Here is a 15472-nt window from a genome sequence, read left to right as displayed (position 1 = left end):
GCTCTGTGCTGCTCTTTCCGAGGCCCGAGTTTGATTCTCAGCCCCACGCGGCAGCTCCCAACCACCCGTAGCTCGGTCTCGGAGGTTCTGACACCCTCCCTAGTCTAGCCTCCTCGGGAACCAGACAAGCATTGGTACGCAGACATGCATGCGGACAAGACACTCAGACACACGGTGCGGACTGGTTTTCATGTCAACTCGACAGAAGCAGAATCATCTTCTGAGAGGGAGGGAGCCTCAGCTGAGAAAATGTCTCCATTAAACTGGGTTGTAGGCAAGCTTGTAGGGCATTTTCTTAATTAGCGATTGACGTAGGAGGACTCAGCTCACTGCGGGTGGGGCCATCCCCGGGCTGGAGGTCCCAGGCATTATAAGAAAACATGCTAAATAGGCCATGGAGAGCAAGCCACTAAGCAGTGATCTTCCACGACCTCTATCAGTTCCTGCCTCCAGGTTCCTGTCTCACTCCCCTGCATGATGGACAACAAGCTATAAGATTAAACCCTTTCCTCTCCACGCTGCTCTTGATCAAGGTGTTTTGTTTTTTGTTTTTTGTTTTTTTGTTTGTTTGTTTGTTTGTTTTACCACAGAAACCTAACTAAGGCACACATAAAATAATAAAAATAAAATGAAATTTAAACATAATAAATAAATCATTTTAGGATCTGGAGAGATGGCTCAGTGATTAAGAAGAGCACTGGCTGCTCTTCCAGAGGACCTGGGTTCAATTCCCAGCACCCACATGGCAGCTCACAACTGTCCTTAACTCTAGTTCCAGGGAACCTGACACCCTCACACAGACATACATGTAGGCACAACACCCATGTACATAAAATTATAAAACAAAACAAAACAAAAACTTAAAAAAAACAAATAGGCCAGGGGACTCACAGAGGGCAGGAGAATGTCTGTGATACCTGGTTTCAGGCAAAGGACATGTCTCCAGAAAGTGAGTAATTCCAAAATTAAGGAAAAGGTCATTACCACTCCCAACCCCCCACTTTTGGCGAAGTCCTGGAATTGAACCCAGGGCGTTACACATGCAAGGCGGATGCTTTACCACTGAGCCACATCCCCAGTCCTTGGGTTGTTTTTTTTTTTTTTTCAGATGGGGTCTCTCTAGGAGGCCCAGGCTGGCCTGGAACCCCCAATCATCCTGCTTCCACCTCTCAATTCTGGGGTCACAGCTGTGCACCCACTTGCTAAGCTCCAACTTCTCAAAAACACCCCACAAGAGGATCTTCTCAAACGGCCAACTGACACACAAAGGTGGTCAAACACAAACAAGAGGCGCCATGTTGCCATTGGCGGTGGCGGCACCTTTATGTACTGTCACCAGGGAAGCTGGAGAGTGATGGAGCCCACTGAGGGGAGAAGGGAGGGGAGGCAGACATTTTGGCAAAGGCCTCTGCTAAAGCTCAGACACAGGGCGACCCAGCCGCCCCAATCCTCAGAACGCACCCATAGAAGCGTCCAAACAAGGTCATGAAAGTCATAAGAAACAATGTTCTCGAGGCCATGACTCATAACAACAAGATCCAACACTTATCAACATTTGACGGTATGTAAACTGTCACGAGACTAAACTCTACGCAACCACGTGGCTCTGATAAAGATATCGGTCAGAAGGTGTCGGGTGACACCACACAACAGAATGAACGCCATTTGTATGTACGAAGGTGTGCAGGTTAGTGACTGGAAGGGACAGTTTCAGGATAGGGAGCTGGTTAGGTAAGTGTGTTCAGTTTGTGAAAATTTAGAAAAACAATGTTTATAATTTATGCAAGCCACAAGTGTATGTCTGTGTATGTTACATTTTTGTAAAATTCTCTTGAAGTTGAGGGTACATATCAGTGGTAGAACACAGCTCAGAATCTCCCAGTGAGGGGCTGGGGGTGGGGTTCAGTGGTAGAGGCCCTGCCTAGAATCCCCCAGTGAGGGGCTGGGGGTGTGGCTCAGTGGTAGAGCCCCTGCCTAGAATCCCCCAGTGAGGGGCTGGGGGCATGGCTCAGTGGTAGAGACCCTGTCTGGAATCCTCCAGTGAGGGGCCCTTGAGTTTGATCCCCAGCAGGAAGACAAAATAGGGACAGATGGCCTCTTGAACATAAAAACAAAAATATAAAATAAGGAAGGTTCTAGACCATTCCTGACAAGCTGTTTGCTTTTTATGGAGCTAGGATCCAAATCCATGTGCATGAGTACTTGGAATGCAATTTATGGGATCCTGACCTAACCCAAGCCCTGTTCTCTGTTCGGAGTACTTTATCCTCTCACTTTTTGTTGTTGTTGTTTGTTTTTATTGAGACAGGCTCTCTCTATGTAGCCCTGGCTGTCCTGGAGCTTGCTCTGTAGACCAGGCTGACCTTGAACTCACAGAGATTCACCTGCCTCTGTCTCTAGAGTGCTGGGATCAAAGGCGTGCGCCACCACACATAGCTTAGCCCTTCACTTTCAAATTTAATTTTATTGTTTTACGTGTATGGGTGTCTTGCCTGCATGTATGTCTGTGTACTACACATAGCAGTGCCTTTGGAGGCCAGAAAAGGGCATCAGAGCCCTGGGAGCTGGAGTTACCGACCGTTGTTAACCACTACGTAGGTGCTGGGTACTGAACCCAGATCCTTGGAAGAGCAACCAGTGCTCCTAACCACTGAGCCATCTCTCCAGCCCTTTTTCCCTCCCTGCAAAGGAACCAGGAGCACAGAAGATAGTGCCACTTAGGTCACATGGGTATAGATGGCAGTGTCAAGCCCACAATACAACCCTGCGGACAGGAAGACGCAGAAAGTGACTCAATGTGGCATCAAGGACAAGCACATGGATTCTGTTACCTCAGGTCAGCTCTGACACCTTCTGGTTAGGCAATCTTCAACATGTCCTGGAACCTTCCCCTACCTCCGTCTCATCTGAGAGAGGCTTCCACGAAGGTGCTGAGCTCAGGGCTCTGAAAGCTGAAGGCTGGGCATTGTGCTCAGCCACAGGACTGCTGACAGCCATGTTCACTAGGGATGCATGCTCCAGACACGCATTCTGGCTGGGCACGGTGGTGGTGCACTGTGCCTTTAATCCAAGAACTTGGGAGGCAGAGGCAGGTGGACCTCTGTAAATTCGAGGCCATCCTGGTTTACATGGAGTTCCAGGGCAGCCAGGGCTACATAGGGAGGCACTGTCTCAATAATTAAATAAAATAGAAAATGTCGATGAACCGATGGGATGTGTCCAGCTACACACATTGAGGATGTTCATCTAAACAGACATCTGAATGGCCCTGCTGTCCATATGTTCTCTGCCCTGCTGTGCCTCACCTGGAAGCCCTTCCTCCAGCCTCTTTGTCAGTCTTTATCTCTGGGGACCCCTCGTGACCTGGTTTGGAATGAGTGTCCTGGCGTCAGCGTGTCCCCTCCATCAAGGGGACATCACCTCCCCGCTCAGTCCCCCCTAAGAGCACCTGTTGACTTGTTTCTGTGTCTCTAGAATTGGGGCCTGACCAGGGACACAGCAGCTACAGCAAATATTTAAGGAATTAAGAAAAAGAGCGGAGTTCATGAATCAAGAATAATATTGGTTCTCAGGCCTCGGGGATTCTCCTGAAATCCTCCCCCCTGACCTCTAGCTCTGCTCCCCTCCAAGGCCTCATGTCTTTCAACTCCAGGATGTATTGGGGATGGAGCAGTGTACACATACGTGCCCACAACCCCCCACTGACCAGGCCTCAAGGGCCCTCAGTGTGGCCATTAGGAGGTGTCTGGTTTCCCGTCTGCAAGCCATCTGTCCCTCTACAACTGTCTCGCTGGCTCTTTTCCAGGGGTATTTGAGGTCCGCTTTAGGGCAGAAGTTCCCTGGGGACTGGCTGCTAATAAGGGCTCCTAACACCCTCTGGAAACTCTCTGAACTTCTGTGCCACAGTGATTAGCTGCCCAGCTCAGTGCTGCTGAGCATGTGGACAGGGCAGGCTGCAGGCCACGGACTTGGCTGCCGAGAAGAGTGAAGCCACCTGGCTTGTCCAGACCCCAGTCCCAGCTGCTCAGGAAAGCTCCTGCCCACCAGGCTCTGTGTGCAACCCCCTGTGTGATACAGTGCTGGCAGGAAAACAAAACCACTCCATCATGGAGCAGCTGTGAGATCAAAAAGGACACCTAGAAAAGGTCCAGTGCACAGTGGGTCCCGACAGACTTTTTGTTTTGTTTTGTTTTGTTTTTGGAGGCAGGATTTCATGTAGCCCAGGCTGGCCTCGAACTCCTGATTCTCCTGTCTCCACCTCCTGAGAGTAGGACCTGTGGTGAAGGGGACTGGCCCCAAGGCCTTGTACATGCTAGGCAAGCACTCTACCAACTGAGATAGATCCCAGCCCCTCGCGAGCAACTGTTGACACACAATAGGGAGTGGCCGCTCCATGACACTGGGTGGTCTCCTTGCTTGGTGCTCAGGGTCAAAGACTGGAGCTTCAAAGCACACCATTTATGACTCAGACTCCAGCCTTAGAGACGAGGCTTCCAGTCCTGGCTCTGCCACACACTTGCTGTTACTTCACCTCTCTGACCCTCAGTTCCCCCATTTTCAAGGTGGACACCCAACGAGCTGGCGTCTATAGACGCATTAGATTGGCAAGTGTGACAAAATATTCATTCCAGCAATGGCGGTGAAAAGAACCTGTCACAGAACCTGGTTCCCACTGCAGAGCCTGTGCCCTCTCCTGCTCTGGCTGTGGCTGCAATGGTGACACCTTGGTCACAGTTTGAGGTTGCTGAGTGCATGGGACAATGCCCCCCACCCCAGTTATAACCCCCATCCTGAGGGGTTATGACAGCCTTCAAAATGTTCAGGGAAGATCCAGCACTAGGGTCTCTCCACCTACTGCTCCCCACCCCATTTGGGTCACTCACCAGGATAGTCGTGACCACTAGTGTCTTGTTGGCTAGAGTCTGTGACAGGTTGATGTCCAGGGTAGTGGCGTTCATGGCCAGGGTCCTGTTAGAGTACCACACCCCTATCTGGGGACAAAGGAGACATCATCAGCACACACTCTGTTCATATTCTTGGAAGCCTTATGGGCCGTATCCCAGCAGGGCGCTGGTGTCACCCTGGGCCCGCTTACCTCACGGTGGCCCTGGCGGGACTTCTCCAGGATGCGCAGTGTGTAGTTGGTCCTCTGCCCTTTGCTGTTGAACTCAACCCGCCCGGTCAGCCCGTCATACTCTACCTAGCAGGGCGGGAGGCGGGGCAGAGGGATGGGAGGCAGGGCCCAGAGATAGGCGGAAAGGCCAGGCAGGGATGAGACAGACCACCGCCGTAGAGAAAGACGCAGAGACAGGTGAAAGGAACGGAGGGGGAAGGATCAAAGACAGCACAGCACATAGGCAAGAGTACGAATGCGAAGGGACAAGGCCCAAACAAAGACGTAACCCCAACATGGAGAGCAGCATGGACAGACAGGACACAGGAATGAGGAGGAGGCCCGGGTTGTGGAGAGTCAGGGTAGGGAGAAGGCAGAGGGTAGGCAGGGTAGACACAGTCATTGCCCCTGCCTGAGGCGGCCGCTGCTCCCCACCTCTAACATGCCCCCTTGCTCCTGGCTCACCATGCGCAGGTAGTTCATGAGGCTGGTCCCATGGGGCCAAATGTTGGCCGAAGTACAGGCCAGTGGCTTGACGCCAATCTCCTGGCTTCGGTTCAGCTCTCGGACAGCGCTCACCACCACGTGCACGGCGTCAAACATCAGAGCTGCGGAGAGCTGAGTGTAGCGGGAGGCGAGACAGGGCGAGAAAGTGTCAGCCCCCAAAGGTCCCCGTGGAGTCGCCCCAACCCTCAGGTGCCTGACTTTGCAGGTGTGGGAAACTGATGTGTGAGGGGGTGCGGGCCGAGACGGACTGTGGTGTCTTTCTGGGGACATGAGTCATAGTGGGGAAAATGTACTTACTGCCTTGTGCTTTGGTGGGACTACACACAGCATGTCTATTTGGAGAAGATCATTTCTGAGAGTCTGTTATTTTGTTGTTATTGTTGTTTTGGTTTTTATAAGACAGGGTCTCATGTAGCCCAGGCTAGCCTGGAATTCAATATATAGCTGAGTCTGGTCTTGAACTCCTGATCCACTTGTCTCTAACTCTCAAATGCTGGGATTATAGGCATATGCCACCATGCTTGGCTTGTCTGAGAGGAGTTAGTTAGCCTCGATGGTCAGTTGTCTTCCTGAGACAGCCAGGTCTGCATTGTTAAATTAAGCAGGCAAGACAGCGACTGGTAACATCTGCTTGCGCCTGGGGCACACTATGTTATGTGAAGGATGAACACAGAGTGGGCGAGGAGACAAGAGAGTTTAAGTGTTGATCCTGGGCGTGGAAGGCAGGTGCCTCTGAGCTGGGAGCCCACTTCTGGTACTTCCCGACTGAATCAACGGGTCACGTGTCAACTCCTTCCTGAGCTGTTAGAAGGGAGGAAGAGCTCTCTCCACCCTGAGCACAGCTCTGGGGATGAAGGGGATAGCACGCCTCAGAACAAAGGAGAGGTGTGGCCGTGCTGAGAGTGAAATAGCGGGACCCTGTCTCTAAACAAATAAATCAATAAAAATAGGAAGTACAAGTTACATCGTCCAACCAAGGAGACATTTGGCAAAAACTGTGTGAGGGGGAAGCTGCTGGGTCTGTGGGGAAATGCATGGGAAACAGGGGCGGGGACGGGGAGTACAAATGCCTGCCCTGAGATGTGGAGAAGAGGCTCGGGCCAGACTCATCCTGGGGCCTCACTCTGAGGTCTTGGGTACCAGAGGACTCTGGTATGATCAGAATGAGATCCGCAAGCCCTCTCTCCAGAGTCAGTGCTCAGTGCATCTTAGTGCGAGTGGGTATCCACGTGCTCACCGCAGGCCCAGGGTAGGTGCTGGCTTCACAGTTCTCTCTCCAGGACATGTTGAGACTGCGCACAAACTCCGGGTAGAAGGGATGGGAGGTGTTGAACATGGAAAAGCCCAGGATGTTGGAGGAGTCCTCTACGATACCGTCCAGGTGCAGGATGGGGAAGTCCTGGGACCAAGAACAGGGGTGAGGCCTGAGGCAGGACTGGAGCAGGGAGGGGTGGTAGGCGGGAGCTGGGAGGAGCTTAGGTCGGGGTACGCACCATGGTGGTGAGGATGTACTTGTAAAACGCTGAGGTCATTCCCAGCTCCGAAGCCTGGAGAACACAGGAGAGGCCAAGAGGCAGAGAACGGTGTGTGTGGGGGGGACCCCAAGAGGGGAAGAGAGATTTAGAGGCAGGCCTGGTGAGGAGACATCCAGACAGAAAGAGCGAGCAGGAGACAAGTGAGGGCCCCTTGCGGCCCACCGCCCTGGCTGGGGCCAGGGAAAACAGTTTTCCCTACAGAGAATGGGGCCCTCAGACGTCTACTGCTTCCTAGGAAGGCTCTCACAACTTCCTGCTGGAGACAAATGGAAGCCTGGGAAACAGGGCAGGCAGGGACAGAGACTTTAACCTTACCCCTAAGTCACCCAAAACCACTGGCGCTGACAATGTTTAGGACTCAACCTGTTTGGTCATCCATTAGAAAAGCACCCAGATGCCAAGCCTGGGGGCACAGGCCTCTAATCCCAGCTACTCAGATGGTTAAGCCAGTGAGACTGTAAGTGCAAAGCCCGTCTGGGCTACAGAGTGAGCTTAAGGCCACACTGGGCAACTTTGGAAGATCTTGGCTCAAAAGAAAGTAAAAAGCGGACTTAGGACCGAGCTCAATGGCAGAGCCCTTGACTAACAGTTACGAAGCCCCAAATTCAATCCCCAGAAACATCAAAAGAAAAGAGGAGGGAGGGAAGGGAAGGAGAGAGAAGGGAAGGGAGGGGGAGGAATTCTGCAGCTGAAGGTAATCGGTTAGACTCTCAGGGTTCATTCTTTGAGCGATCTCTTCCCTATGATCCCCGAGGAGGACAGGCTAGATAACCCCCATCCTGACCCCACACGAGAATTCTAACAATACAGGGCTTCAGCTTTTACTACTAGTGGAGTCGGGGCAGGGCTTGGACACATGGGTATCTGGGAAGGGGAAGAGGGAAGATGCACACAGTTCCACGGGAGAGATCTCTGCCCAGGAAGCCTATCAACTCAGACCTCTTCCCTAAGCCCTCTATATCCTCAAGAGTCTGCTTGACACTTCTTCCCGTGGGCTGTGATCAGCAGTGACATATGGTTTTAATTAAGAGAAAAACAAATGAAAAACAAATGGAGAAAAATAATACAAATTTGATTATCAAGAAAAATTAAGCACAGGGGAAGTGAATGAATGATTAATGAGTACGCCTCACTGATGGACGGGATATGCTAGGCCCATGGGGAGAGGTCCTAGCGCTCTGGGCCCTGGCCTCAACAACCCCAGCTTCTATGTCTATACAGTGTTCAAAACATCTGCCTTGCCCGATAGGGAAGAGCCCCAGTTAAGGATGCTCGTGAACCCTTCAACACAGAGCTCCAAGAAAAGCCCTAAAATTCTCACGTCCCAGGTCAGCCTAAACTACCCGCAGAGAGATCTCACCTCAAAAACAACAGGTGCTGGAGAGACTGGCTCTGCGGTTGGGAGTGTGCACTGCTGAACCTGAGTTCAATTCCCAGCACCCACATGGCTCACAACATCCCGTACCTCCAGTTCCAAGGGAATCCCACACCTCTGGCACTGGCACTTACGTGCACATCACCCCCCCACCCCCCCACCCCCGCCACAACATAATTAAAAATTATAAATCTTTTTAGAAAAAAACAAATCACAGCAACAACAGAGTCCTAAAGAGTGATGACTCAGAATTTAGTCTGGCCCAACTCTAGGGGTTTTCCCTGCTGCAGGCTTGGTACCATCACAAGCCAAAGAAGTAGGACCTACTGCACTTCACAGAAAAAAAAAAAAAAAAAAAAAAAAGACTATTCTGGGTCATGTGACCAGTAAGCTATAAAACAAACAGACCCCACCACTGAGGTATCTGTCCTCCAGTTCTGTGGAAATACGAGGGAGCCCACCTTACGGAGGACGAGGTGGGAGATGGACGCGTTGGCGTCGATGATGATGGTAGACACTTTGTCATCTCGGATCTCCTTGAGTAGCGGCGTGGGGTCCCGGCTGTCATCTAGCATCCTCACCGATAGTGTTTCCTTAGAGATGAGGAACCCTCGCACCAATTCTTCTAATCGTAGCAAGCCTGAAGGAGCGCCAGGCCCTGTGTTAGAGCCCTTCCTTCTGCCTGCCCTAACACAGAACCCTCAGATGTTCCTTCCCCTCTCCCAGCATGGGGCAGCTGGGCAGAAGACTGGAGAGCATTCGAAGAAGATGGAGTGGCTGTGTCTGGAACAGCTGGGGCCCTTGGGGGCACTGGGCTTGGGGACTTAACGCTTTGAGAGATTTCCCCAAGTAAAATCCCCTCTGAGATATCTTCCCAGATTTCTAGATGTCTGACCTACCCCTTCCTGACCACACACTGGAATGTCTGACATAACAGCTAATTGTCCCCTCTGCCTGTCTCCCTCGTTCGGGTGATGGGTAATCACGATGTGCCACTTGCTCAGGCCAGAACTTTGATGGCAGGCTGGGTTCTTCTTCTTCTTCTTCTTTTTTCCTCCTCCCTCACCCAGTCTCTATTTCAAAACACATCAGATCCTATCAGACCTGTCACACCACGGTCACTGCCCTGGCACAAGCCACTGCCAACCTCTTGCCTCTTGCATTGGCCACGCATGCTTGAGTCTGCTCCCCAAACAGCAGCCAGAGTGATGGAAGCAGATGTGGCCCTGCTCTGTGCCAAGTGTCTCATCTTCTCACTGCCACTCAGTGTTTCTGCTTGCTCCAGCCACATGGGTCTCCTCTTTGTCTCACAGAGTCAGCCTTCTGTCCTGTGGCCTCAGCCTGGCTTTCCCCTCTCCTTGGGGCCCTATTTCTCAGGTTCCTCCACGGCTAACCCTGACCTGCTCTAGCTCTTTCCCTGGATGTCACCTTCTCTAAGAGGCCCATTGCTACTTCCCCTACCCCCACTCCAATCCCTATGACCTCCTTCTTTCTCCAGAGAACTTAACTCTACCAACTCTACCAACCATAAGGGGGTTGCCTGATGTCTGTCTTTGGAACGGAGGTTTGACAAGGACGGCCATTTGAGTCTACCCCTCTCATGGCTGTCCTCCTAACATGAGAGTCTGACATTCAGCAAGTGCTCAGTAAGAACCTCCAGAAAGGGAAATTCCTTCTAGAAGTTCCAAAGCTCAGTGCCCTCCCGCAACCTCCACACTCACAACCCACCCCCAGACCACCACACTTGAACATCTCAAAGAATGTCACACCCAAAGTATGTTCTTGAACAAGCTGCTCTCCTCTTCCCTACCAAGTTCTGGTGTCACTCAGGACCTGAGCACCCTGCCCTACCCTATCCAACTTTTCTCCTCAAGGAGGCCTAGCTCTCCATCCAATTGCCTTCATTTCACCTAACCCACATCGCCTGCCTCCCGCTGTTCTGACACATGTGTATCCCTATGCAGTCTGTCATTTCTCATGACACAGATTTGACCACGTCCCCTCGTCCTGAGCTCCTGCTTGGAAACCTCTAAGGCTTCCCTGACCCCTCACCTCACTGTTCCACACTCTAACCTCGGGACCTCTTTAGGGCTGCACTCTGGAGCCTTCCACCTCTCTCCCACAGGATCCTTGATCAGAATGTACTGGCCCAATGTTTCATATTCAGCTTAGAGGTAGCATTCTTAGAATATGGGCTCTGAGCCTCCCAGATGGTCAGAACCCTTTCCAAAGGCCCCGCACAACTCCTGGCAGCCCATGTACCCACCATGTCCCAAGAGCTCAGTGGCCTGAGGCCTCCCCTAGATTGAAAGTTGCATGCAGGGGGCAGTTACGAGCAAAATGAGATGATAAATACATATGAAAATGTCAAATGAGATTTTGTACACTAACTAAAAATTAATACATTTTTTAAAGTTATGTGCCAGCACTGCCCCCTGCCACCCCTCAAGCCTGGTGAAAGCTAGGCGAAAATGGTTCACTATCGGTGAATCACACGGGTCTCTCTGGGACAAGAGGGGTTCTATGGAACCAGATGTCCCAGTTCCTAAAGGGGAAAGAGACGGTGGGAACTAGAAGGAGCCTGGTGGGACAAGGGAATTGTGTGGGACATTAGGGCTCTTGGGAAGGGGTGCCTAGAGAGAATGTTAAGAGAACACCCAGTTCTCCCTCACACTCAGCCTTGGCGCAGATGAGGCTAGCCGAGGGGTAGTTAAAGGACTTGAGGATTCGGGAGACCGCCAGGCTGACGTCCTCATTACTGGGATACAGGCTGACAGATGCGAAGCGAAGGTACTGAAGGCGGGGCGTCTCCTCAGGACCCACCTTGATGTGGGGAATCTGGACAGAAAGGGAGGCATTGCTTGCCAGGGATCCAAGCCCCGCCCCCATTCTCCACCCCCCATGCCCCACCTCACCTCCTTCTCCCCACAGATATGGCTCACGGTGGAGGCTGAAGCTGGGCTGGAGGAGGGTCCCAGGACAGACACGACCCCCTTGGGCAGGATCTGACACACTGTGAAGGGAAGAGACCAGAGTCAGGGAGCCTCTGCTTCTGCTCCCTCCCCACCCACAGGAAACTGTCCTGGTCCAGGAGAGGACCCAGAGGCTCAGAGCTGTGGGATCCTCCTCCACCAGCCTGGATTCCAGAGGACCAGTCCCTGGCCTGCTCAGAGGGAGGCAGAGAGACAAAGCCACAGAGAGACAGGCCAAGCCAAGAGGAATACGGGAAAGCATGTGGACACCATGGGACATGTGTGTGTGTGTGTGTGTGTGTGTGTGTGTGTGTGTGTGTGTGTGTGTGTTGAGGAAAGGTCTCACTATACAGCCCAGGCTGTCCCGGATCTTGCTATGTAAATCAGACTGGTCTTAAACTCATATTCCTCCTGCCTGGGTCTCTGAATGCTGAGTCCACAAGCCTTCACCACCATGCCCAGTTCTGTGGGCCTCCTTTTGAACTGCAAACCAGGAGCTTGCAAGCACTTCAGTTACTTGACTACCCACGATGCCCCCCTGGTGGGTGAAGCTTGCACTTGAAGCTGGCTACGTGTGATGAATGAGGTAGGTGGTACAGGCCTGAGCTGGCCATCCTGAAGTAGAGCAGGGGTGCAGAGGATGGAGAGGAGATGGACGGGAAAAGAATCTGGAGACAAGTAAGAGGCAAGATGAGCAGCACTCAGGAGAGAGATGGAAAACAAGGGCCATTTTTAGGCGTCTGGTCTGTGCAAATGGTGGGGCCTTCAACTCGGAGGACATAGGAGAAACAAGTTTGGATTGAGACGTGATGTTTTAAGTTAGCCATGACAGAAACTCAGGATGGGTTGGTTAAGAGAACAGTATGGTTGAGGCTAGAGGTTGTGTTAGAAGGCTTGCTTAGGAATGTATGAGGCCATGGGGGTAATGGAGAGAAGAAGAGAGAGACAGAGAAAGGATGAGAATATAAATTAGATCACACGCTAAAAGGATTACAAACTAATTTCAGACATGGCTACATTTAGGAGTTCATGATTTCCCGGGATTCTGTCAGGAATGGCTGGGTCCAGTTAGTCTACAGACGTGCCAGGAATCTCCCTTTAACTCTGGGTCCCAATTTCCTTTGACTTGGCTTCATTTTCAGGATCTCCTCAAACACACACTGACTCCAGCTAGCCAAGATGGCTTCACCCCACACTGTTCCTTGACTCAACCCTAAGTGCATGCCTGTTACCACCTGCCTCTTCAGCCTCCATGTCAGCGTCTCCCAGACTGTATCGATGATGCACCAGTCAAAAAGGCCTGAGCAGTCTACCCCATTCCTCCTCTCAAGTGAAATCTGAAACACCCACAACCTAACAAAGCTAGTGTAAAGGCCCGTAAGGAAAGAAAACTGTCTCCACGATTGTTTATTTGTTGTGCTTGGGGTCAAACCCATGTATCATGGATGCTAAGCTATCCCTGATCTCAGGCCTAACATGCTGTTGTTTGAGTTTGTGTGTGTGTGTGTGTGTGTGTGTGTGTGTGTGTGTGTGTGTGTGTGTTGAGGACAGGTCTCACTATACAGCCCAGGCTGTCCCGGATCTTGCTATGTAAACCAGACTGGCCTTAAACTCATATTTGGTTTCATTTTTTAGGCGGGATCTTATGCAATAGATCAGGCTGGCCTAGAACTCTGTAGCCATGAATCACTTAAAATTCACTGCAACTTTCCTGCCTCAGCCTTCCATGTGCCAAGACTACAGGTGTGAGCCCAGCATAAAACATGTCTTAATACAGAAGGTTGCAAAGAGCTATGACCCCAGCCCAGCTGGGGCAAGTGCTCTGGTTGGTTCTGTCAGTTTGGCACAAACTACAGCCATCCCGGAAGAAGGAACCTCAGTTGAGGAACTGCTTCTATCAGACTGGCCTGTAGGCAAGTCTATGGGGTGTTTTCTTGATTAATGATTGAAGAAGGAAGCCTCAGCCCTCCATGGGTGGTGCCACCCCTGGGTAGGTAGTTGTGGGGGTATACAGGAGAGAAATCTGAACAAGCCAGGAAGAGCAAGCCAGTAAGCAGCCCTCCTCCATGGTCTCTGCCTCAGTTCCTGCCTTGAGTTCTTGCCCTGACTTCCCTCCATGATGGACTATATAACCTGCAAACTAAAACAAACCCTTTTCTCCCCAAGTTGGTTTTGGTCAGTGTTTTTAGCATATCAACAAAAAGCCAACTATGATGCCGTTTATGAGGGCCATGAGCACCAACAGACACTTCTGCGGCCCTCCCACGGGGCAAGCCAGCTCTGAAGGGCATGCAGGAACAGCGCCACGCACCACCTCCTGCTCCCCTGCTCCAGAATGCCTTTCTTGACCCAGCAGGGATTTTTAAAGCCCCAGGCCTCAGTGCCTAGACCTCACAACCCAGCAGCATCCACTTCCCTGAAGCAGAAACAGGCACGGCCAGGGAAAGGGGCAGATGTGAGCAGATGAGTATAAACTTGAGCTGAGGAGGCCAGGGTGGAGTGACTGGTTGAGGCCCCATCTGCCCTGCCTCACCCCACACCCCCGTGGCCCCGCTCACTGGTGTCCGTGGTCTCGTACTGGCTGTCCCGTTGCAGCTCAAAGATGTCTACTTCTACTCGGGCCTTGGCTGGGACCTCGATGATGCCGTTGATCTGTTCGCGGGCCAGGGCCAGAGCCAGACGCTCACCGCGGCCACACACGGTCTGGTCGTCCAGGATTGCAGCTGAGAGGAGACAGGAGTTGGGAGGGGCCAGAGTCCTGGGACCCCTGAGAAAGGGTAGCTGTGGGGTCTTGGATCTGTAGCCTCTAGATTGAAGGGAGGTACAGGTATGAAGGGTCGGGATTCCTGGATCTGAGGCTAGAGAGCAGCGTGTCTGGGCTCATGGGTCCAGGGGAAGAAGTTGGGGGACAGAGCACTTTGGTGCCAATATGCCTAGTTCCCGAGGAGGTAGGGTGCTAGGGCCTCACCCATGCGCAGTGATGACAGCACCTGGCAGCTGGGGTTGGCGAAGGCAACTATCAGCAGCAGCAGCAGCTCAGCCGGCATCTTCCTCCCCTCCTCATGGGGATGCAGCTGCCGCGGCCCCCACTCGCCACCTGCAAGAGACCCCCCAGCCCCAAGGGAGATGGTTGATGTGAGGGTGCAGAGTCGAAAGATGCTGGGTGGGGTGGCAAGCATAGTCCTCCCAGACGTCATTGGGGAAGAATGCAGCTCTGAAAGGCCCGGCTCACTGGGGATACCAAGCTCATAGTCCTGAGCAATGGAAGATGGAAAGGTCAGAGGTCACTGATAAGACAGTAATTGCTAGAAATTTCAAGTAGGAGTGATTCTGGGGACCAGCCCCACCCCAACAGGAAACTGGGAAGTGCCACCATCACCCCAGTCCCGCCCCTGTCTCTGGGCAGGCAGCCGTTACTAGGCAACAGAAACTGGCTGGAGAGGATGCAGTGGTTGCTAGGCAACCCCATCCCAAGCCTCACTTGCCACCTTCCTGACGTCCCTGGTTCCCACAATCCCATGGGAGAGAGGCCTGGGTACCCAGGGTCTGATAGAAAGTATCTGGGAATTAGGAAACTTGGTGAGGGGAAATTAGGATGGAAGGAGGGAGGGAGGGACTCCACATAGCAAAGAACCCAAAAAGAGAGTACAGAAGAAAGAAAAAAGAGGAAATAGAAAAAAGTATCTGGTGAGAGGCTGCAAAATGAAAGATGCAGGGACCCGGAAAATGCAGAAGGAAGGGAAAAACAGGCAGATGTATATGAGACCAGAAGATGACAGAGACAGAGAAGGGAAGCGGAAGGAGGTTAGAGACAGGACTGGGAGACAGACTGAAAGAGAAGGACAGGAAGACGTGAGATAAAGGATAGAAGCCTGAGAAAGGGAGAAGGGCAGATCAAACAAGGGGATACCAGTGCATGGGAGAGAAAGACAGAGAACTCGGGGAGAGGCACAAACCAGCTCAAGCAACC

General features: G+C 52.1%; 1 protein-coding gene across 3 annotated transcripts in view; it reads right to left on the bottom strand.

The window, feature by feature from the left end:
* Positions 1-15472, bottom strand: part of Grik5 (glutamate ionotropic receptor kainate type subunit 5) — a 62712-nt gene that overhangs the window by 43822 nt on the left and 3418 nt on the right. Inside the window, exons 2-11 of one of the 3 annotated variants that reach the window (XM_059280066.1) lie at positions 14471-14599; positions 14061-14225; positions 11446-11543; positions 11203-11368; positions 8992-9170; positions 7114-7167; positions 6858-7019; positions 5579-5731; positions 5096-5200; positions 4884-4991 (exon numbers count right to left, since the gene is read on the bottom strand). In XM_059280066.1, the coding sequence (XP_059136049.1) occupies positions 4884-4991; positions 5096-5200; positions 5579-5731; positions 6858-7019; positions 7114-7167; positions 8992-9170; positions 11203-11368; positions 11446-11543; positions 14061-14225; positions 14471-14549 (1269 nt within the window). In that variant the 5' untranslated portion in view covers positions 14550-14599. Of the gene's footprint in view, positions 1-4883; positions 4992-5095; positions 5201-5578; positions 5732-6857; positions 7020-7113; positions 7168-8991; positions 9171-11202; positions 11369-11445; positions 11544-14060; positions 14226-14470; positions 14898-15472 lie in introns of those variants that run through there. The other 2 variants (XM_059280047.1, XM_059280055.1) reach the window with 2 other exon arrangements.

This window comes from Peromyscus eremicus, chromosome 1 (assembly GCF_949786415.1).
Source record: "Peromyscus eremicus chromosome 1, PerEre_H2_v1, whole genome shotgun sequence".
NCBI lineage: Eukaryota > Metazoa > Chordata > Mammalia > Rodentia > Cricetidae > Peromyscus > Peromyscus eremicus.
This window is presented reverse-complemented; position numbering and strand designations above follow the sequence as displayed.